General features: G+C 46.3%; 1 protein-coding gene across 6 annotated transcripts in view; it reads right to left on the bottom strand.

Moving 5' to 3' along the window:
- Positions 1-1,368: 1,368 nt before the first annotated feature.
- Positions 1,369-22,014, bottom strand: part of TMEM268 (transmembrane protein 268) — a 34,632-nt gene continuing 13,986 nt past the window's right edge. For 5 of the 6 annotated variants that reach the window (XM_064490454.1, XM_064490455.1, XM_064490453.1 and 2 more), the window contains 7 exons: positions 18,085-18,218; positions 15,431-15,538; positions 14,267-14,416; positions 9,375-9,485; positions 8,266-8,346; positions 7,070-7,255; positions 1,369-4,345 (listed from right to left, as the gene is read on the bottom strand). In XM_064490454.1, coding sequence (XP_064346524.1) covers positions 4,166-4,345; positions 7,070-7,255; positions 8,266-8,346; positions 9,375-9,485; positions 14,267-14,416; positions 15,431-15,538; positions 18,085-18,218 — 950 coding nt within the window. In that variant the 3' untranslated portion in view covers positions 1,369-4,165. The remainder of the gene's footprint in view (positions 4,346-7,069; positions 7,256-8,265; positions 8,347-9,374; positions 9,486-14,266; positions 14,417-15,430; positions 15,539-18,084; positions 18,219-22,014) is intronic. The other variant, XM_031450289.2, reaches the window with a different exon arrangement.

Here is a 22,014-nt window from a genome sequence, read left to right as displayed (position 1 = left end):
TGAATTTTTTAAATCCCATATGCTCACAAGATGGGCACATTAAACATAAGGATGCAGATAAAGTGAAGGTAAAAGGATGAACAGATATACCATACAATCACTAATCAAAAGAAAGCTAATGTGTCTGACAAAGAAGGATTTAAGGCAAAAATCTACCAGAGATAAAGAGGGACACTTCATAGAGATAAAATGTTCAACCCATCAGGAAGTTTTAACAGTTCTAAATTTGTATGCATGGATTAACAGAGCAAAACTTGTCAGAAGTGAATTAAAATATATGTTCACACAAAAATTTGGTGACAATTGTTCACAGCAGCATTATTCACATGAGCCAAAAAGTAGATTCATCAACCCAGCTGACCAATGGATAGACAAAAATCCATGCAATGGAATACTATTCAGCCATTAAAAAGGAATAAAGTACTGATAGATGCTACAACATGGATGAATCCTGAAGACATTATGTTATGTGAAAAAAGCGATACCTAAATGGCCACAAACCATACGATTACATTTACATGAAATGTTCAGAATGGGAACATCCATAGAGAGAGGAAGTAGATTAGTGGTTGTCAGGGGCTGGGGAGAGGGCAGGAAGCGGGGCTGGAGAGATGGGGGAAGAGGAAGACTGCAAATGGATAAGAGGGCTTTTTTAGGGGAATGAGGTGATGAAAATATTCTAGAATAGTGATATTTGTGCCTTCTTGTGAATACCTTAAAAGCTACTGAATTTTATCCTTTAAAACAGTGAATTTTACGACATGTTAAGTACATCTCAATTTTTAAAACTACACAATTTTTTAAAAATCAAACTTGTCAAAAGTAAAAGAAAAAAACAGAAAATCTACAATCATAGTTGGAGATTTTCCTCCCTTAGTCACTGACAGAACCAACCAACTGAAATCAGTAAGGGTATAGATTTGAACAAGGCAAGTAAAAGCCTGCACAAGTAGACACAGGTAGAAGACAGCATGCAGCAGCTGCAGGAGAAAAGCCATCATCGGATGCCGGACCACACCACCAGCCGGGCCATGTGCTTTCCATGCACCACCTCGATTCATCCCCCTATTACCCAACAGCCTCCTACTAGATGAGGAGAGGGAGGCAGAGGATGAAGAGAGAGACTGAGCATCTGGCCCAGAGTCACCAACCCGCTTGTTCTTAACCTCCCTGCTAGGCTGTCTCCCAGTACTGAATTTCAGAGAGACTTGGCTAGAATCTTTATTCATATAAATACAGCCCCATGGTGCTGTAGTAACTGGGGTCTGATGCAGACTGAATAAACATTAACTGTTAATGAACTCCGTCATCAACAAAGACATACATCAGGCACCTACAACATATGAGACATAATGAGAGATAAAATAATTAATAATAATAATAGCAATGATTTATTGAGCTCTTACTCATTTGTAACTCACAGTTGAAAGCACTTTATAGTTTCCATATCACTTAATCTTTAAAATCACCTGCAAGGTAGGTACATTTCTCCCCACTTCACACTTGAGAAGTGAGACCCAAGGATGGGAAGGAAGTGGCTCTGCGGTGACAGAACTTGGATTTGAATACACTGTGATTCTAGAATCCAAGCCCTCCGCCCCCACTTCATGCCACGGCACCATCTTCACCAAAGCCATGCCTATCGTCAACACAGGGACCTAAAACAGAGCGTTTGTTTCTTTGTGGAGTCTGATCGTCACAGTAACCCTGGAAAGCAGGCAGGACAGAGATCACAGAATTTTCTAAAAGAAGAAACTGAGGCTCGAATGCAACAAAATGTACCTTGTGGGCACACCTGTGTGCCCTAGATACCAGAGTTTCCACTCTAACGAGAGGAAAAGACAGGAAAGAACACATCAAGGGCTCTTTAAGGAAGCCTTAAAGTGGAAAAACTGCTGTTTTGTCAAAATACACACATTTCATTCTCTGCTGTTACACTTACCCAGGTGTTAATATAGGGCTTCTACTGGTCACGTTCACAGCCCACACTTCCTGTGTGGCAGGTGAGAAAGACAGTGGTCGCCTTCATGAGTAATTCTCACTGAGCAAGGCAGCCCGCAGAGTCAGCTGAAGAGAAATGCCTTAAACAGCCATTTCCCAGGGCGGGGCTATGCACACTATTTCTCTTCTCTGGCCCAGAGAAAGCGACCAGTCAGACTCATCTCCTACATGACGAGTCACTTGCATAATTTCATGTTGTCCAGATTCATTTATGAAGGAGTGAACGGACATTCAGAGAGGTTACCCTAGACAAGGTCACACCGTTAGGAAGTAGCAGATCTGGGATGAGAATCCAGGTCTCCTGCTAGCTACAGGCCGGTGTTCCATCCAAAGGGGTATCATGTCTGGAGTACCTCATCTGTGTTGGGCCACTGCACCTTTCAACCTGTAAAGGCGTAACAGACAGACAGGCCAAAGGCTAGAATGAAACAAAAAAGGTTGGAAATTCCCAGAACTTTGGCTCTGGAAGGGCTATTAAGAATCATCCAATCTATCCATTATATAGATGTGTAAACTGAGGACCAGCCAAAAGTCACACAGCTACAAGTGGCAGTTCAGGACCAGAACTCCGGTCTGTGCCAACCTCATCATTCAACTGAATACAGACAGCAATTTGCAAAAGCTACTATGGAGATGACAAAGCATTCAATCCATAGGACATTTTTTTTTTCCTTAGCAGGTCCAGGTCATGCACAAAAGTACAAGGTGCAATCTTTGTCCTTGAGGAGCTTATGGCCTAGCTAGAAAAATAGGCATGTGCACAGGAAAACAGAATCAATAACATAAAATATCCATAAAGGCAGCAGCTACACCAAGAATTTAAAGGAGGCAGAGACTAGCAGGTCTGGCTATGTTGAAAGGCTTCTTGAAGGAGAGGAGAGTAAAGCTGGGTTTCCAAGCATGCATGGGGAGGAGGGGCAAGATAGGGGTGGGGATTAAGAGGTACAAACTACTATGTATAAAATAAATAAGGTACAAAGATATATAGTACAACACAGGGAATACAACCAATATTTTATAATAACTATCAATGTAGTATAACATTTAAAAATTGTGAATCACTATGTTGTATACCTGAAGCTTATATAATATTTTATATCAAAAATTTTTAAAGCATGCATAGGAGTCCAACAGATGCAAAGGAATACGTATGTCAGTCCAGGAAAGAGTTTCAACTTATGAAAGATTTTTGTGGGAGAGGAAGTCAAAATTGCAGATGAAGGCCAGGTCTTAGGCACTGGGAAGCCTTTAAATGCCAGGCTAGGGCTTTATCTTTGGGCCGAGAAGAACATTGGGTCTTCAGACTTGTTCAGAAGCACAGAACCTGGAAGCCTCTGAGCTCTGCATGGAATCCCACGAGCGACAGACTGTGCTTCATTCCAGGGCCACGTTAGTGTTGGGAAACGGGACAGCTGTTCCACGTCCGCTGTATGAAACCACACCCAAAAGCATGCACACAAAATAAGTCCTCCAATCAGACAGGATCAGTCTTTTCCAAATACTCGTATTAGCACTTATGTGCTGATTTCTTTCTTTCTTTCTCTCTTTCCTCTGTCTCCTGAAGGCCTGCATGCTAGCAGACCAGACCAGGTGCCATTGTTTTTCATAAAATGTAGGGGAAGAAACACTCAAAAATGGAGAAGGTTCTGAGAATTTGCTTCTTTTCTTCAGATTGGGAAGAGGCATTTTATAACTTAAGGGGCCCAAGGCAATGCCACGAAGAGCAGTGTCCTCCCTGAGCCTCAGCTTCCCCCGTCTGACATGAAAGGGGTGGGGATGGGAGCATCACCTGAGGCCAAGCTTTGGATGCATTTGGTCCAGTCCATTCATCTTCACATTTCCTGGGCTCTCCAGACAATGAAAGGGATGGGCGTGTGGCCCTTACGTCCACGCCTACAGTTCTCAGCCGCACAGAAAGTAGCTTCAAGTGGGACATCAGCTTCTGGAAAGGCCAGAGGGCAGCATGGGATGTCAACAGCCATTTTTGTGCAGGATCCTCGAGTGAGCACCACATCCCCGTTGCTGACACGATTGACGCCCTTCAGAGTGGGTCCAGATGCTTCTCTCCCCACCGAGGGCTTGCCATCAGGCACTGTGGGCTCCGGAGGCCACCCTGACTTCTCACCTTCAGTCCTGAAGGAAGGTCAGTACCTCCAACCCTAGGTCACCTAGTCAGGAATGGGCAGCACCCTGTGCCCAGGATGTGGGCTTCTATGAGCTGGCAGGGGCATGGGATCCTTGGAGAGTCTGTGTGTCGTGTCCCCAGTGCCTGGGGGAGCTGGGAGGTCACCAGGAGTCGGATGTAGTAGCCGCCAAACACTGCCAGCAGCTGCTGGGCCATTTCCTGAAAGAGGCAGGGAGGCAGAGTGAGGGCTGCAGAGATGTAGCCAATGTATAAGGGGAAGGCCAAGCGGTCCTCACACCCTGGACCAGCAGTGATGCACACTAGGGAGAATCCGGCTCTTGGAAGATGCCTGGCCTGGTCTGGAACTCCAGCTCTCAAACTCTGTGGGGCTCCTGCTGTGTCAATTTCCTCATCTCTAAGGTGGGTAACCTAACTGCCAACAGGTGATAATAACATGCACAAAAAAGCTAGGGAGCCTCAAAGCACTAGAAATTACCATTGGTTTCTATCAGCCAACTGCAAACACACACGCACACTTACACTTTTTCCAGTTTCAGCTGTCTGTGAGTCTGTAAAGTACTTGAGGGCAAGGTAATGTACTGGAGGAAAATCACCACCAGCAAAAAAGGGCAGATTTGGAGGAATACTCGTATGAAGGCAGGATTCTTCAATTCACACATGGTACCTGCTGGATTTCTTCGGACAAGCACTCCTACTATATTAAAAGCTTGCTTACAAAAACTAGGTATATCATAAAAAGACAAACAGTGTATGATTTCACTTGTGTGAGGCACCTAGAACAGTAAATTGATAGAGACAGAAAGTAGATTGGTGATTTCTAGGGGCTGGGGAAGGGGAAAGAGTTTGTATTTAACGGGTAAGTTGTTTCAGTTTGAGAAGATGAAAAAATTCTGGAGGTGAATGTAGTGACATTTGCACAACAATGTAAATGTACTTACTGCCACTGAATTGTACACTTAAACATAGTTAAGGTGGTAAATTTTACATTATGTATATTTTACCGCAATGGGAAAAAGTTAAAAAGTTTAAAAAATGAATTTTAAAAATTGTATTTAAGGCATACTCTTATAAACACATTTGGTCTGTAAAGTTCCATCCACCTATCGGGCAGTTGAGATGCCAGGGAAGATGCTTTCAGTTCCTTATGGGTACCACTGGAGTCTTCCACGGGACTTGGGTGTAGTCCGAATGTAATGAGGTAAGGTGTGGGTGACACCCAGGCTTGTTTATTTCTGTACAGACAGTGACCAAGGCTTTCAAATCAGAAAGGCCGAGTGGGAAGGTCAGCTCGGCCACCCTGTGACAGGCCCCAAGCAAGGCACTTCAACTTGCTGAGCCCATTTCTTCACCAGTAAAAGAGGGAAAGTCGCGGCATCCATCTGGCTGAGCTGGAGAGAGGACTAAAGGAACTAAAGTGAGTACCAAGTGCTCACTAACTGCCATCAGTTATCATTACATTATCATCATGCAGCAAAGCAGAAACCCCCCAGCTCTGTAGGATCAGTGTTCCCTTGAAGTTATCCTTTGTGCTAGAAAACGCTGAAAACTTCCAACAGCCTCCCACTTACTAACTCAGATTGGTCTTCTACCCCATTTATTCTAGAACGGATAACATAAGACAGCAAAGAACTATGACAAGAAAATTGGCCTACTGAAAATCCACAGGGCTGGCTTCTGCCCCAGACTTTGCCACATTCTCCCTGGTTCTGCCACCTTGGGCAAGGCAGCTGACCTCTTGGAAGCTCCTTTCACCCATCAGAGAAGAAGGGAAAATAGTCCACACTTCGAGGGTATGCTAAAGAATTTTATGCATGATAAAAATCTGTAAAAATGTAAGAGGTCATTATAACTATTTCTCGGCCTTTCACACACACGAGGTTCCCACTGAAATATGACAGTCCAGCCCAGGCTGAGATATGGGCACTGACTGTATTTTTCCTAGCTACGTTGTAAGGGCAGCTACTTTAAAAACATGTGCACACACACTGAGACTTGATATTCATGACAGGAAATTGCATTACTATTGGTGTGAATGAATTTGAAAAAATAATTTAAAAGACCCATCATAGTTAATAGGCTATTTCACATAAACCCAGACATGCATGCGCAAGAAAGAATGGGACCTTATCAATCTTCTCTGCTCTTTGAAAGATTAATACATTTACCATTTCCCCTCCTAAGAGTCCTATCTGCAGGCCCCCCACTCCCCATCTATGTAAAAGGAAAAGTCTGGGCTGGTTTGGACTTTTAACCCCCCCAAATCTGTCTGCTAAAAAGAAAAGAAAATGCAAGTCCTCTCCTGCATCATAACCTGCCTGAGATCACCCCTCACTGCATGTCTCCCAGACAGCAGGTCTGTGCTCATGGTAAGAAGAGGGCAGCACAGGTTGCAAACCACATTACCAGACTTCTGGTCTACCAGCTCTCGGCCACACTCAACAAACAGCTTAGGTGGCAGGACACAATAGAACTCTCGGGCAGAAGGAAATAGAATTCAACAGAGATGCATACAAGATTTAAAAATCCAACTGCAATTTAAGCAGGTAGATGGATACATGATAGATTGACTGATAAACAGATTAAAAAATGACCCAAATATTCATCATCATGCTCACGGTTAGGTAAGCTATGATCCATCAACATGCAACTACATAGCCAATGGAACCACCAAAAAGAACACAAAGATGTTTTTTAAATGGGGGAAGACCCAATAAGTAGAAAATGATTCCACTAAGCTATTTTTTTAAAGTGCTAGGGTGATGGGGAAAAAATATTGAAAATTGGTAGGCCAGAAGATGTGAATGGTCCCTACCACTAAAGTAAAGCCATGTCTTCAGGAATCTAGAACCTGAGGTCCCACAAGGACTGTATGCAAACACCCCGTGACGGAGGGAGGCCCTGACTGGCCCCGGCGCCTGTTACCTCGGGCTCGGCCTCAGGGACGAGCTGGCGAAGCTCGGTCTGCATGAGTGGTCTCTCTGTGGGATGAGGGCTGCTGGGCAGGAGAGGCGCTTCCTCCAGCAGGTTCTCCGGCCCCTCAGCCACCACGGGGCTCACCCCGGTCTCCATGACAACACACAGCTGGCTCAATCGGCTTCTCAGCAAGGACTGCGAAGGGAACACAGAGGGACCTGGTGGTGTTCTGAGTGGGGTGCATGTAGGAGACAGAGGGCCCCTGAGCTGCCGACCCACCGAGGACAGATGGACCATCTACAGGCGCAGACGCTGACCTCAGGAGAATGCAGAGCTGAGCCACTCTGCAGAGATCAGATAACTCCCTGCAAAAGTCTGGTCTTTAATCCTTTTGGGTTTTTTTGTGCATGTGGGGGTGAGGGTGAGGGAGATAATTAGGTTTATTTATTTATTAGTATTATTTTTTAATGGAGGTGCTGGGGATTGAACTCAGGACTTTGTGCATGCTAAGCATACACTCTACCATTTGAGCTATACCCTCTCCCACTGGTCTTTAATTGCTCTGAAAACACTTTTTCTCCCATGCTCTCATCTGCATCTAAAAGCAATCTGGGATGTGGGAAACTTTATTTGTATGTTGCAGATGAGCAAGCTAGAGCTCAAAGGCTTTGCCCAAAGCCACACCGGAACTCACGGGCCTGGATCAGGGCTAAGCCACAATCCTGACTTCAGGACCAACTATAGCCCAGGAAATGCATCCCAGGGAAGCAGCACAGGGTGCGAGGACAGGAGGGCTGAGCTCCAAACCTGGCATCAACAACCGGCTCCGTGACTTCTCAGAGCCTGTGGAATCAGAGCAAAGTCTCCCTGTTCTTCAAAATGTTCGAGATTTTGAACAAGTGAAAGTCATCTAAATATTTGGTAATTTCCTCTGCCAAGATCTTTATTATTATTATTAATTGTTATAAGTAAAATTAATTATCACGTATTATTATTATAAATAAAATGTATGCTCACTATAGAAAATGTGGAACATGTGATTAGTTAAGAAGGGAAAAACAGCCACAGTTCCCCAGGCAAAAACCACCATGACTCCACAGAGGTATTCTTCCTGTCAAGTAACTTTTCCTCAGACACTTTTCCAACACTGAAGTTTAGCCTCCCCATTTATTTTTTTGTTTTGTTTTCCACTTAAGGTATTTTACCTCTTGGCTTGTCTTCATTTCTCGAATGTGATCGGACAAAAACTGCACACAGGTCTCCAGGTCGAAGTAGACAAACCAGAGCTGCGGAGAGAAGCAGGCGTGACCACTGAGGCCAAAGCCCACTGGACCCCGAACTCTCCATCCCTGAGACCAACTTCACCTCCCACCTCCTCACCAGAGGCTCGTCCTTCCAGGGACCACCAGATTCATCCACACCATTCTGCCCTCTCCCAGAGGCCCCCTACATGACGAGATCTCCTTTGTGTGGCTGGTAGAGATAAATGAGGCTGTAAGGACCCCCAGATTCAGGGAGCCCCCAGCCTATGACATCACACCTGAACTGCCAGTATTCTTGTGATGCCATTTAATTCACTCCTCATGCCAAGCAAGACCCCTTTACGCCCTACACTTCTCAGGTGAGCTCCAAAAACTCAGGGGTCTGGGCATGTCTGTTCTCTGCTGCAGCCTCAGTACCTAGAACAGTGCCTGGCACATAGTAGGTGCCCAGTAAATACTTGTGGAGTGAACAGATCATGTGCCCAATGGGCTTCCTCCCAGCGCCCAACTGTACTCCCAGCCCTGGGGTCCCACCAGGTGAGAATGCAGTCGTGGTGCTGAGGAGATCTACTGATCCCCCCAACAAAGCCCAGCCAGGATCAGGAGACCCGGACCTCATCTAGCCCAGCTGTGTCCCAGACCCACTGTGTGACCTTCTGCTAGTCACTCAAGAACTCTCCACTGCCCTGGGGCCAAGAAAATGACCAAGCCAGGAGAACAAGGCATTCAGGGTCTGACCTGCCTCTCTAGGGGACCTCGTCTGGGCACTGAGGGATGGAAACAGAAGAGGCCTCATCCCTTTGCTGAACGAATGTTGAATGAGGAATGTGCCTTGGTCGGTCTTTGAGCTCCCTTCCAGCCCTGCCTCGTGGAGGTTTCAGGCTGCTGGTTACCATCCAGAGAGGAGTCTCCAGAAAGGAACACTGGAGCCAGGGAAGAAGGAAGGGCTGCCGACACCATCTCCATTAGCAGACTCCAGGAGACCCTGCACAGACTGGGAGAGCCCAGCCCAAAAGTGGGCCCCCAGGAGAGGTTACTCTGAGACAGAGTACCTGAATCACACTCTGGCAGCCTTCCACTGTGTCCGTCACCCCCAGCAGCACCCGGTGCCTCAGGAGGGCTCCATTGGCAGCCGCCAGCCTTAAGTCCGTGTTGGTGTTGGCCTGTAAGACAAACATCAGCCCTGTGGCCTGACCCCCACGCTGCCAGGGAGCCCTTGGGCCCAGGCAGTAACCACACTGCCCCACCCGTGAACCCCACAGAACAATCCTTGTCTTCAAGACACATCCATTATCTCCCCTGTAAGACTGTGGGGTTGTTGGGACAGTAAATTCAACAGTGTCAGAGAGCCCCGGGGTGAAGTCCAGCTCTGCCACTTCCTGGCAGTGTGGCCCTGGACAAGTGTGTCCCTTCTCTGTGTTTTGTTTTCTTCAGCTGTAGAATAAAAATAGAGTCCCCAGCCCTTAGGAATGTGGTGGGATTAACTGACATTGTTTGTGTGGACCCAGTGCCTGGGACACAGTCGGGTGCAACACACGCCGTGGGAGAAGGGGGCTGGACAGCATCTCTTGTGGAAACAATGCACCTACTTTCTAAGTGCCTAGCCCAGTGCCTGGTCCTCGGGGGGAGGGGGGCTCTGGAAATCCATCTCCTTCTTTTCCCACCAGAACCAATCGACGCCAAGGATTTAGTCGAAAAAGTAGGTGCTAAGCAGACCGGGGGAGAGGGGAGGAGAGGAAGGGTGACACGACCCAAAGTTCTGAAAAAACCCACCAGGACTAGAGGTAGCCTCATCCAGGACAATGGTTCCCAAAAGGGGCAGGACCCCAGTCAGGAGCTTTTGGAAGTGTGGGATGGCCCATCCCAGTTATCACAGGGATGGAAGGGGCAACGCTGGCACTTAGGGACCAGGACCAGGGATGCTAAATGCATGCCTTCCACTGAAGGCCATGTCCCATGAGAGACAATCCTACACCCAGAAGAACTGTCCCTCAGCCTACTTGAACCCCAAATGCCCCACGGGGCATGAATGCATGTGAAAAACACTTATAGTTTTCTGACTGGCCACCAAAACTCCATTTTACATATAAACCTAAAGTGTTTTTTGGATGGGTTTTTAAATACACTGAATTTTCCAGCCATGTCACTACAGGCATACCTTGTTTTATTGCACTTTGCTTTATCATGCTTCACAGATACTGCAGTTTTTTTACAAGTTAAAGGTTTGTGGCAGCCCTGAGTCAAGCAATTCTATTGACACCATTTTCCCAACAGCATTATTTTTAAATTAAGGTACGTACATTGCTTTTTCAGACATAGAGCTATTGTGCCTTTAATGGACTACAATGTAGTGTAAACATAACTTTTAAATGCACTGGGAAACCAAAAAATGTGTGTGACTTGTTTGATTGCAATACTCATTTTATGGTGGTGGTCTGGAAACAAGCCCACAGTATCTCCAAGGTCTGCCTATATTATGAAAATCAAGGGGTGATTACATTTTGTTTTGCCTAGAACTTTAGTAACGGTGGTTATCCTTTCAGAAACTCCTATCACCAGGAGTTCAAGTCCTGACTGCATCCCTAACCATCTGTATAACCTTGAGCAAATGACTCAGCATCTCTCTGCCTCCAAACCGTCATCTCCAAATTAGAGTTAACATCCCCTAATAGCAATGGCTATAACAAGGGTGAAATGAGTTAATCCATGTAGGACACTTGGAAGAATGAATACTCAACATATGGCACCTAATAACATCATTATGACGATGACATTGAACTGAAAATACCATGTTTTCCACTAAACCATGTTAGCTATAAACAAATGTTTTTAGGAATTTCCCATCCTAAATCCTAGTGATATTTTTCACTCTGTAGGGAACACAGGGCAGGGTCTTGCCTGCCTTCATATCTCTTCCGACCTTGAGAAAGGCTAATAATGCCCCAAATAAGGGGAAAACAAGGTACAAAATGCTGAGGCTCTCAAGGATGCTCTGTGATGTAGTTAGGACACAGACAGTAAAAATGACAATGGTCAGGAAGGGGGATCTGCATGGTCCTGAGTGATAAGGGATCTGAGGAGAGAGAAGTCATTGAGCTGAGGCCCAGAGGAAGACCTGAGCCAGGTTGTGTGACCACAGACTAGTTACTTAACTTCTCTGAGCACCAGTTTCCCCACTGGTGAAGAGTAAATAATCATAACAGTTAATACTTAGTGAGCATTTACGTAATACCAGATAGGATTATAAGAACATCATGTATTAAGTCATTTAATTCTCCCAACGATCCTATGAAGGAGCTACAATTACCTTCCCATTTTACAAATGAGAAAACTAAGGCTCTGAGAGGTTAAGTAATAAATCACCCCAGGTTGCAGAGCTAGCAAATGGTAGAGGTATCCTGTCTCCTTGTCAGGTTGTGGTTGGGCAAAGAAATCAGGTCCCAAACACAGTGCATGATAAATGCTCATTACATGGCAGTCATTATTAGAAAGAAAAGAACTCTGGAGGGGCTCCCTGAATGAGCAGCAATCACAGAAGGGCCAAGATGTACCTGGGGCCTTTGTGCTGCACCTATGAATAAAAACACAGGTCCTGCTCACTTCTGCACCTAGCACATGACCTGGTACTTGCTTGGCCTTCATAAATACCAGTTGAGTAAGGAAGAAAGGGAGGAAGGAGGCAGGGAGCCACAGCAGGCATTCCCTGGACTGCATCCTTGATGCACCTGGCAGGTGCCAGACATTTTGCTTGCGCCTGATAAAGCAGAACACTTTGCCTTTTCCCCCTCCCCAAGAGAACTTTCCTGCTGCAGAAGCAGCCAGCTCGATTTATTTTTTATAGGCCAAACACAAGGGTCATGAAAGCTTCAAAAGAGCCCAAGGGCAGCATTAGTTTGTCAGCCTCATCACAAAGCCCAACAAAGATCCTTTCAGATGCAAGCACAGGCACTCAATGGAATTCATACCCCAAACCCTGACCACATTTTCCAACATCCAGCCCTCCCCTCCTGAATCAGGAAAGAGCAGAGTGTTTGCTAAAGATCTCCAAGTCCAGCTCGGTGCCAGGTGCTCAGGGAGTTTCCTAAGCAGCTGGAAAGACAGTGGAGGGGTGGTAGGCAGAATAAGAGCCCCCAAGGATACCCAAATCCTACTCCCTGGAACCTGTGAATTTATGTTACACAGCACAGAGGAATTAAGGTTGTAGATGGAATGAATGTTGCTGATTAGTTAGCCTTAAAATAGGAAGACTGTCCCAGACTATCCGAATGGCCCGATGTAATCACAAGGGGCCTTAAAAGTGGAAGAGGGAGGCAGAAGACTCTGTGAATGAAAAGTACTGCCTGCCATCTCGGTAAACAAAGGACGCTGCAGCCGTCAAGTCACCAGCTGATGGAGAACGCAGGATGGAGACAAGCAGGCAGCTCAGCCTCTGCCACCACCCCCAACAGTGCGCCTGAGGGAACTCAGGACGGAAGAGAACAGGACACTGGCCCTGGGTACCTAGGTGCACATCAAAGAAATGATTTCAAGGAGCACAGACTTCTGTACCTTCCCATACATAGAAAAGCACTAAATTCCTTAACTTGAGATATCTGATTTTCTTTAACTAACAGTAATCTTTTGATGTGGTCTTTGTTTGCGTACTACATATGCTGACTCCTCCTCTGCCTCTTTGGCGCAGTCTCTCAGAGAGTTCTGAGACGCTGCCTCCTGGGTTTAAGACCTCACAAATGCCCTCTGAAAAAAAAATGTAATCTAAACTTTTAGATTGTGCTCTTTTTTTTCCAGTATACAACTCAGAATCAAGGATGTGAGAAGGACACAACCCACCACTGCTGGCTTTGAAGATGAAGGAGGCAGCCACAAGCCAAGGAATCCAGGTGGCCGCCAGGAGCTAGAAAAGACAAGGAAACAGAGTCTCCCCTAGAGGCTCCAGAAAGGAGGCAGCCCTGCGTGTCAAGCTTTTAAACTACCGAACTGTACGATAATGCATTTGTGTTGCTTTAGGCCACTACATTTATGGTAATCTGTTATAGCAGCCACAGAATACCAATATATAGTTGGGTATTGACTGTGAACATGGAATTGGAATCTGAGCACCTGGCCTTGAATTCCAGCTCTGCCATTTACTAGCAGCATGACCCTGGACTACTCCCTGGGCCTCTCAGAGCCTCAGCTTCCTCAACTGTGAAATGAATGTAAGACTCTACCCAGACAATCACTGGGGGCTTAATGAGTTAAGGTACATAAACATTTAAGAGATAACCTACCATATATGGAGCGCTCAACAGTAACAAAAGACAGATGGTGAAAAACAGAAGACAATTAGCAAACCACACAGTAAGTCAGGAGGTGTCGACCTCCTTTGTGACTGAGATTGGGAATCAGAGGGGTCAGGCTCTGAACCCCGATTCTGCCACTCACAGTGGGATTGGGACAAGTTACCTAAACTCCCTGGCACCCACTCTTCTGCCTCAAAGGTTAGGGTTACTGGGGTTAGATGAGATACAGTTGTCAACAGAGCACCAGGTCAGAGTCCAGCCACCCCTCCCCTGGTACTCTGTGCTGTGAGGTGGGCTCAGGAACCCCCTCCTTGCTCTTGCTCATGGGGCTGTCACAAGTATCCAGCAGGAGGAGGTACGTGAAAGGGTTCAGTGGCCATAGGAATACTGGCTATCGGTGCCATCCTCCCCGCTCCCAGACGCTCTCAAAACAAGGCTTGCTTCCAAAAAAACAATCCACAGGGATTAGACAGGGAAAACAGAGAGGATTTAATCACACATGTGATTTGATTTCTTTTAGTCACTGGGCACATGGGCCAGCATGAATTTCCATGGTTGGAGAAATGCTTTGAAGCAGATAAAAGAGAACTGACTGCCTTAGGGTTCTCCTGCCTGCACAGCCTTTCTGGAAGGAGCATGGCTGGGGTTCCCGGACATCTTACCTTCCTCTGGTGTCTCTCGAAGATGAGCACGAGGGTCAGGGTCAGGCTGACCGCGGCCAGGGTCACGAGCAGCACGCCCACCCAGTGGTTCCCCAGGGCAAACATCTGGCTGGTGGAGTAGATGTTGGCCCACACCACCACATAGAACACCTGCAAGAAGACGGAGAGAGGGCACGGTCAGGAATACCAGTCCTCAAATGAAGCAGCTCTGCTCTAAGGGACACCCTCCTTGAGTTCAGAGAGCTCTCAGGGCCAGAGACTGATGTGGGGTGGAAGGAGGTCTGTGAGAATGAGCCCTTGTTCCTTGTTCATAAGCAAAGGTAGAGGCAAGGGGTTAGAATAGCTACTCTCAATCCTTGCTTACTCTGATTTCAAATAAAACAGAAATGGGCATGGGGCTTGGGAGTGAGATCAGTTTGAGTCAGAAGCCAACAATGACCCTTCAACAGCTAGGTGGCTTTGGACAAGTTACAACAATTCTCTGCGCCTCAGTTTCCTCATCTGTAAAATGGGGGTAATAGTATCTACTTCACAGCGTATAAGGTTATAAGGGTTAATGAGATAACATATACAACAGCCTAGTACGTCTCAGGAAATTAATAAATGCCAGTTGCCATCCCTTCCCCTCCCTAGAAGCAGGACGTGGAAGTCAGGAATGCTGTTTGACCATTTATACATACAGCGGTTAGGAGCACAGATACTGAAACCAGAAGGCTTGGGTTCAAATACTGGCTGGGCCGTATATATGTATGTATGTATGTATGTGTGTGTGTGTGTGTGTGTGTGTGTGTTTATATGTATATGTACTTATGTGTGTACACACACACGATTAGAGCTGAAGTGGACCAATCTGTTGAACAGATGGGGAAACTAAATCCCAGAGAGGAGAAAACTCTTGACAAAGCCAGACACTGAGTCCAGAGCCTCAGTGGTAGGTCTGCAGATTCCCAATCCCCAGCTCTGCCCCTAGCAAATCCTGCCTCCCGTCTTTTACGTGGGAACCTGGTCACAACTCTCCCCCATGAACCTCCCCTTACACCAAACCCAGGTCCATGTGTACTACTGTCTCCCAGGCAGCCAGGCCACTAGCCCCCAAACCCATTCCCTGCAGCAACAAGCTCCAGGACAGGACGCCGAATTCAGCAGCGCCTCCTCCCTCCTTACCACAGCAAAGGCCAGCCGCATGGGCCGTGAGTTGTAGATGATGTATCTTCTCACTTGGGGCTCCAAGAGGGCGCTCTCGGCCAGGCTCCTGTACTGGTCAGCCGGGACCTGCTTGGCCACCCGAGGGAAAGAGACTCATGAGCCACGGAGAACCACTGCCCGCCTCCTTCCCTCCAGCAAGCACGGCGTTTCCAGTTCACGCGGCTATCACATGAAAGGGGGATGAGGCACTTTCCAGGCTGCCCCAGAAGGCAGAATGAGGAGCTCAAACCACCGAACAGCAATCACAGGGTGCAGCTCCGGCCTCAGAGAAGGACGGGCATCACTGGGGAGCTGGGACAGCTCGAGATCCAGGAGGACATCCAGGAGAGGGGTCACCTCACAGCAGAACCAGGATAGCCTAAAGGTTAAGGTACAGGCCTTGGAGTTGGCCAGCCTTGCGTCCAAACGTTGGTCCTGCCCCTCACGTGCTATGTGACCTGGAGCAAGGAAACTCACTTCTCTGAGCCTCAGTTTCCTCCTCTGTAAAATGAGGATGACAAGAGTATACCTTGTAGAAGTGGTGTGCATATTAAACAAGATAACATATATACCATATTCTTTAATTTTACTTTTTAATGGAGGTACTGGGGATTAAACCCAGGACCTTGTGCATGCTAAGCACGCACTCTACCACTGAGCTATACCTACCCCCCCATGTAAACAATATTTACATACGTATTATACAGTAAGTATATGTATAATATGGTGTATACATGTTACCTGGACATCTTTGGGGGCCTCTGTTCTCTTACTTAGAGATGTCTATCTAAGCGTATAGTATACAGGCCCAATGCCTATTCCATACTGAACACTTGATATCAAAACTGCAATGTCAATAATTATTAATACAGTTCAAACTGAAAACTCGCATCTTCTTGCCAAAACAAAAATGTCATAGGGCGTAAAGGTCCTACAAGAATGCACTGCTTAAGAATGCAGAATTTGATCATTAAAGATGATATTCAGGAACACGATAGAACAATGTGTAAACTGTTCAACAGCTAAGAAAACCCCATCTGAAGACAGCTGTTTAAGGAAAATGTTCTTTTGTACAAAGGCTGGAAGGAATCGTGGGAAGAAAAACCAGCTGTTGTGCTTATGCGGGGTTAGTACCGTCAACTTGGAAAGTTTCCCTTTAGTGGTGACAAAATGTTGTTTTAAATCATAATGCAATTCAGTTTTAAAGAAATAAACTCTCAAATCTTCACGGTAAAATCAGCAGTGCATCTTCCCCATCCATAATTTATCTCCCCTGGGCAGTGAAGAGGAAGGCCTAATCATGCTGGGGGCTCTGGGAAGAGAGAACCACATCAGTGGAAACTTAATAGCAATAGCTACAATTTATTGAACATCTACCATGTGCTAGAGCCAGTGCAAGTGTTCCTTGAGCACTATTCCCCTTAATCTGCACAAACCCCCTATGTTGTAGGTATTAACATTGCCCTTGTTTTACAGATGATGAGACTGTGGCTCAGAGAGGTTAAGCCACCTGCTTAAAGTCTCCCAGGCAGTGAGGAGCAGAGCTGGATCTGCATCCAGATCTATGAATCTGTGAAGCCTGTGCCTCCAGTCACTGTGCTTGAAGGGACTGCATTATTATCTAATGAATTCATGTACTCTTCCCTTTGCAGAAGCAGTTCCTTCTCCTAAAATGCCTTTCCTCCTGTCCACCCAGCAAACTCCTATGTTTCCTTCAAGAGCCCAGATCAAGCATCTGCTCTTCTGTAAAGCTTCTGTGAACATGAATAAAGAAAATGATATTTAAATTGGAGTTGAGAAGGCCAGAAGGAGGCACACTCATGCCCTACCACTCTGCCATCTGCAGACTCCAAACAGGAAGAGAATTACCTTGCACCTCCAACAGGAAAGAGGTTACTACCTTACTAACTCAGTGGGAGGAAGGAGGATTTTCTCCTTGCCTGGCAACAGCCCAGCCAACGAGAGACTGTCACAACTCAGCCAATGAAAAGCTACTACACTTCGGACCCCTAGTTTCCCTCTGCAGACTCTTTGTTTATAAGAGCCCTTCTCAACTTCCCTTTACCTCTATAAAACAATGTTCCTCTCCTTTGCTTCTCTGGACCTGCCCAATTTTTACTATAGCATGCCTGTCCCAAATTGCAATTTTCTACTATTCCCGAATGAACCCATTTGCTGGTAAAATAAATGGCTATTTCACTTTTACAGTCGACACTTTCACAACCACTACTTCCCTGGGCGAGTTTATCATTTGCTCCTGTGAACGTCTTCAACGCCTTGTGCAGCCCTCTGCTGCAGCATTTACACCACACTGTCCTGATTTACCCGATGCACGTCCACGTCGCCCACGGGGCTGTGCGAGCAGGGTGAGCACGGGCACTGGGACCCAGTCACCTCTGTAGTGCCCAGCGCCCAGCGAAGTGCCCAGCACAGGTGCCCAAAACACACATCTGTTACGTGAGTTAACTGGAAGGGGAGGACATCTTCCTTATGACCCCTACCACATCGAGCACAGGGTAAGTGCTTAATAAATATTTTGTGCCTCACTGGATGATAGGATAGATAGATGGACAGACAGGTGGATGGATGGATGGAAGAAAAAGTAGCAAGGACTCAATAAAATCAACACTCACCTGAATGCCCCAGGTCTGCAGTTGCTCTTCCGCGGCTCCCAGGTCGAAGGAGATGGGTGCGCAGGTATTGTCGATCCGGAGAACTGTGAGGACCTGGCCGTTGCGAAGCTCTGAAAGCAGACCAGAAGCTTCATCTGCCAGAGCGATAAGTACTTTGGATGAGCCCTGAGCTTGATGGCGTCACCTCCTCTGGCCTTGAGAACAGTCTCATGGCAAGGAGGGACTTGCCATCTTCAAACCCATGGAAAAAGGGCTGGACTTGACCCAAAAGCTTCAGGGGGCAGAACTGAGGCCAGAAGGCGGAGGCTATTAGGACACTATTTGAGACCATAAAAGGAAGAACTTCCCAAGAATGTGAGCTGTCCACACACAGACTGGAAGGTAGTGAGCTCCCCATCACAAGGGATATTTAAACAGAGACTGAACAACTGACTACATTGAGGAGATGAGCAAGCAGACATTTCTTTTAGCACTGCAAAGGAAGCTCAACCAAACAACTTACATTCCCAGTGGGTTCAGAGTCCAAGGAAGAGAGAACAATTGTGGTAGGCAGACCAGAGAACCCCCAAGGATGTCCCCACTCTAATCCCCAGAACCTGGGAATACGCACCTTAGGTGGCAAAGGGGGTAAGGCTACAGATGAGCTTAAGAGTGCTCTATCAGCTGGCCTGAAATAGTGAGATTAACCAAGATTATGTGGGTGGGCCCACTGCAATTACAAAGATCCTTAAAAGTGGAAGGGGGAGGCAGCAGAAGAGTCAGGAGGGATGTGACTGTGGAAGAAGTGCAGAGAGACGGAGCATTGCTGGCTTTAAAAAATGGAGGAAGACTTCATGAGCCAAGAAATGTGAGCAGCCTTTAAAGCTGGAATAAGAAAGGGAAACAGATTCTCCCCTGGAGCTTCCTGAAAGAATGCAGCCCTGCTGACCTTGAGATTTGAGCTCAGTGTAGCCAGTGTCAGACTTCAAACCAGAATGGTAAGAGAATTTGCATTTTCTAAGCCACTATTTTACGGTAATTTGTTACAGATGCCACAGACAACTAATATGCTGACTTACTGGTAAGCCCTCCCTAGTCTATCTGCACTGACTCAACATTTTAAAAGCATAAATATGAGTAAAGTCAGACCTCAAAAAACACACATCAACTCAGGCTCAACAGCTATCAAAACTCTTGCCCCGCAGGGTTGCAATGAAGCAGACCAGGAGACTGGGTGAGGCCAGCTGGAGTGAAATTCCCTTGGGCCCAGAAGGAAGCCAAACCTACTTCCATTCTGAGTAGAGAAACTCTGGACAAAAGAACCAAGATCTCCTCCCATCACGTATGAGGCCCTGGGAGCCACCAGTCAGCAGACAGGGCAGCTGCTGGGGGGAGTCCCAGCCCTGAGATTCTAGGATCCCAGGGTTCAGCGAGCAAGGCTGGATGGCTGGATATTTCAGCCCATATTTTGTAGCTTAGAAAATAAGGCAGGACTGATGGGATAAAACCATAAATATCTTATCTGCTGGCCCAGAGCCCAGCTCTGGGCAATACTTGAGTCTTAAAGCAAAATGACCAACTCTACCTTCCTGGGAATTCCTGGCCTCCCCAAACACTCTTCCACCCTGTCCCCTAGTCCATCCCTGGGCCCTGCCAACTGGGCCAACAAAATCTCTCCCAGCTCCATGCATCTCTTGGCACCTTCACCACAACCCTAGGCCAGGCTATGTTCACCTCTCTCTGTACCTTGCAGTAGTCTTCTAACTGGCTTCTCCAACCTGCTGTTCCTCCTACAGTGCATTCTCTACACAGCGGCCAGAGCGGCAAATCAGATGATAGCAATCCTCTGAGTAAAACTTTCAATAGCTTCCTGGTGCTCTAACAAAACCAACCTCCTTACTACACTCCCCCAGCTCTTAGAAGAAAGAGCTTCCTGCCAAACTCACCCTCAGTGCTCAGCCTCATTCTATGTCTTGTCACCCCAGCCTCCTTTGTTTCTTGACATGTCGTGTTCTCTCCCACCCCAGGGCCTTTGCACATGCTCTCCCTGCTCTCTCCTTGGAACACATCCACCTAGAGTCACCCGTCTGATCCTAATTATCATTGGTGTTCCAGCTCATCAATCCCTTTCCCAGGGAGTCTTCCGCAACACTCGGAACACTTAACAGATCAAATCTGTCTGATAAACCTGCCCATAACTACCTGCTCTTCTCTTTACGCTTATCAAGGATGAGTACATATGCATGCAATTATTTGGTTACTCTTGTATGTAATTACTTGATTAAAGTCCATTGTCCTCATCAGACTATATACTCCCACATTGGTTTTGCCCATCATTGAATCCCCTGAGCTGGATTCAGTGCCTGATATACAGCAGGCATTAAATAAATGTTTGATATATAAATGAGGTGGGGAAAGCACAAGCTAGAGTAGTTTGGGGTTCAAGTTGTAACTCAGCCTCTCACTAACAGAGCAACACTGAAGAAGCAGTTTAACCCTGGCCATCCACTTAGAGGATGATCATATCCACTGCAGAGGGGTTTGCAAATAATTAAGATGATGGAAATAAAGCACTTGGTGCAAAATGGGCCTGAATAATCGGCCACTATTGTTGCCATAATTTAAAAGCCAGGTTGTCAGAGCTCGTAAGTTACAATAAAGCCACACCAGTTTAGTTGTATTGGTTTTTATCTTCCCACACCTGTTCCAGAGAGAATTGAGGGTGGCTTCATAAAAATAAAAGATGAAAAGCCAAAGTTACAAAATTAGACTTAAAAATAAGCAAAAGAGTAAACTTAGACAAAAAGAAGATAAAGGCAGAAATAAAACAGAACAAAAAATAAAATAAGGATAGCTTCCGGGGACTGAGCCTCACCATGCACCAGGCCGAGGCTAAGGCATCACATCGTGATTCCGCTTAATCCTCCAAGACCCTAGAAGCTGGAAAACCACTATGATGGGGAAGGAAACAGAGCCTGTGAAAGGAGAACCAGCTTGCCCGGTGTTACCAGGGGAAATGAAAGTAAGAAAGAGAAGAAGCGAGGAGAAAGGGTAGCTCACAAAATGCAGGCAGTCGTGCCATAGGGGCCTCTACCTAGCCCTTCACTCCACAGCACACTATGGAAAACCCAAGTTCATCTGGGTCCCGGGCACGGAGACTGGGAACTGCTCTGGCTCTCTGTATTGTGAGGAAAGTGTCTGCCCAAGTGACACAAAGACTTTTCATGGTGCTTCTGTTTGCCTTTCGAACCATGAATTCCTGGATTCTTGGCAATAATCTCTCTCCTTAAAATTAAATCTCTCTCCTTGAAGTTCCTTAAAATGAAAACTGCAAGTCCTCCACTTAGAAACACTTGCTTTTAAACCTAGACTAAGAAAAAGGATCTGAAAAGCTACTAACGAAGCCTGTGTGTGTATGTGTGTGTATAGGAAGCAATTTCCTATAAAGGAGCAAGAACTGGCTTGCCAAAAACCAGTGGAGCAATGTCTTCAAAGAGCTGAAGGCAAATTATTCCATTCCATTTCATTCTACTGGAGCATGTATGTGTGTACTGCTTTCCTAATAATAGTAGTCATAAAAGGAACCCTTGTTTTTAAGTTTCAAATCATCTAAGTAACCAGCCACAATGCAAAATTCCAACTCCCCTTGCCTATACCCAGACACTCCATTCATTCATTCATTCATTCATTCATTCATTCATTCAACAAAATACATACTGAGCACCTCCTATGGGCAAAGCTATATGCTGAGTACTGTAGCCACAGGGATGAACAAAGCAACACAGAGCCCCTGTCCTCTGGGAACTTATATTCTAGTGAGGAAGCTGGACATTCAACACTTTATTACACAGGTAATTATTTAATTACAGACTATGATAAGTGCTATGGGGAGAACCTGGAATACATCAAAGGGTCCTGACTTAGGCTGGGCCATCAGAAGAGGATTCCTCA

This window comes from Camelus dromedarius, chromosome 10, assembly GCF_036321535.1.
Source record: "Camelus dromedarius isolate mCamDro1 chromosome 10, mCamDro1.pat, whole genome shotgun sequence".
In the NCBI taxonomy this organism is placed as follows: Eukaryota; Metazoa; Chordata; class Mammalia; order Artiodactyla; family Camelidae; genus Camelus; species Camelus dromedarius.
The sequence above is the reverse complement of the archived record's forward strand: the minus strand, read 5'-3'. Positions and strand labels throughout refer to the sequence as shown.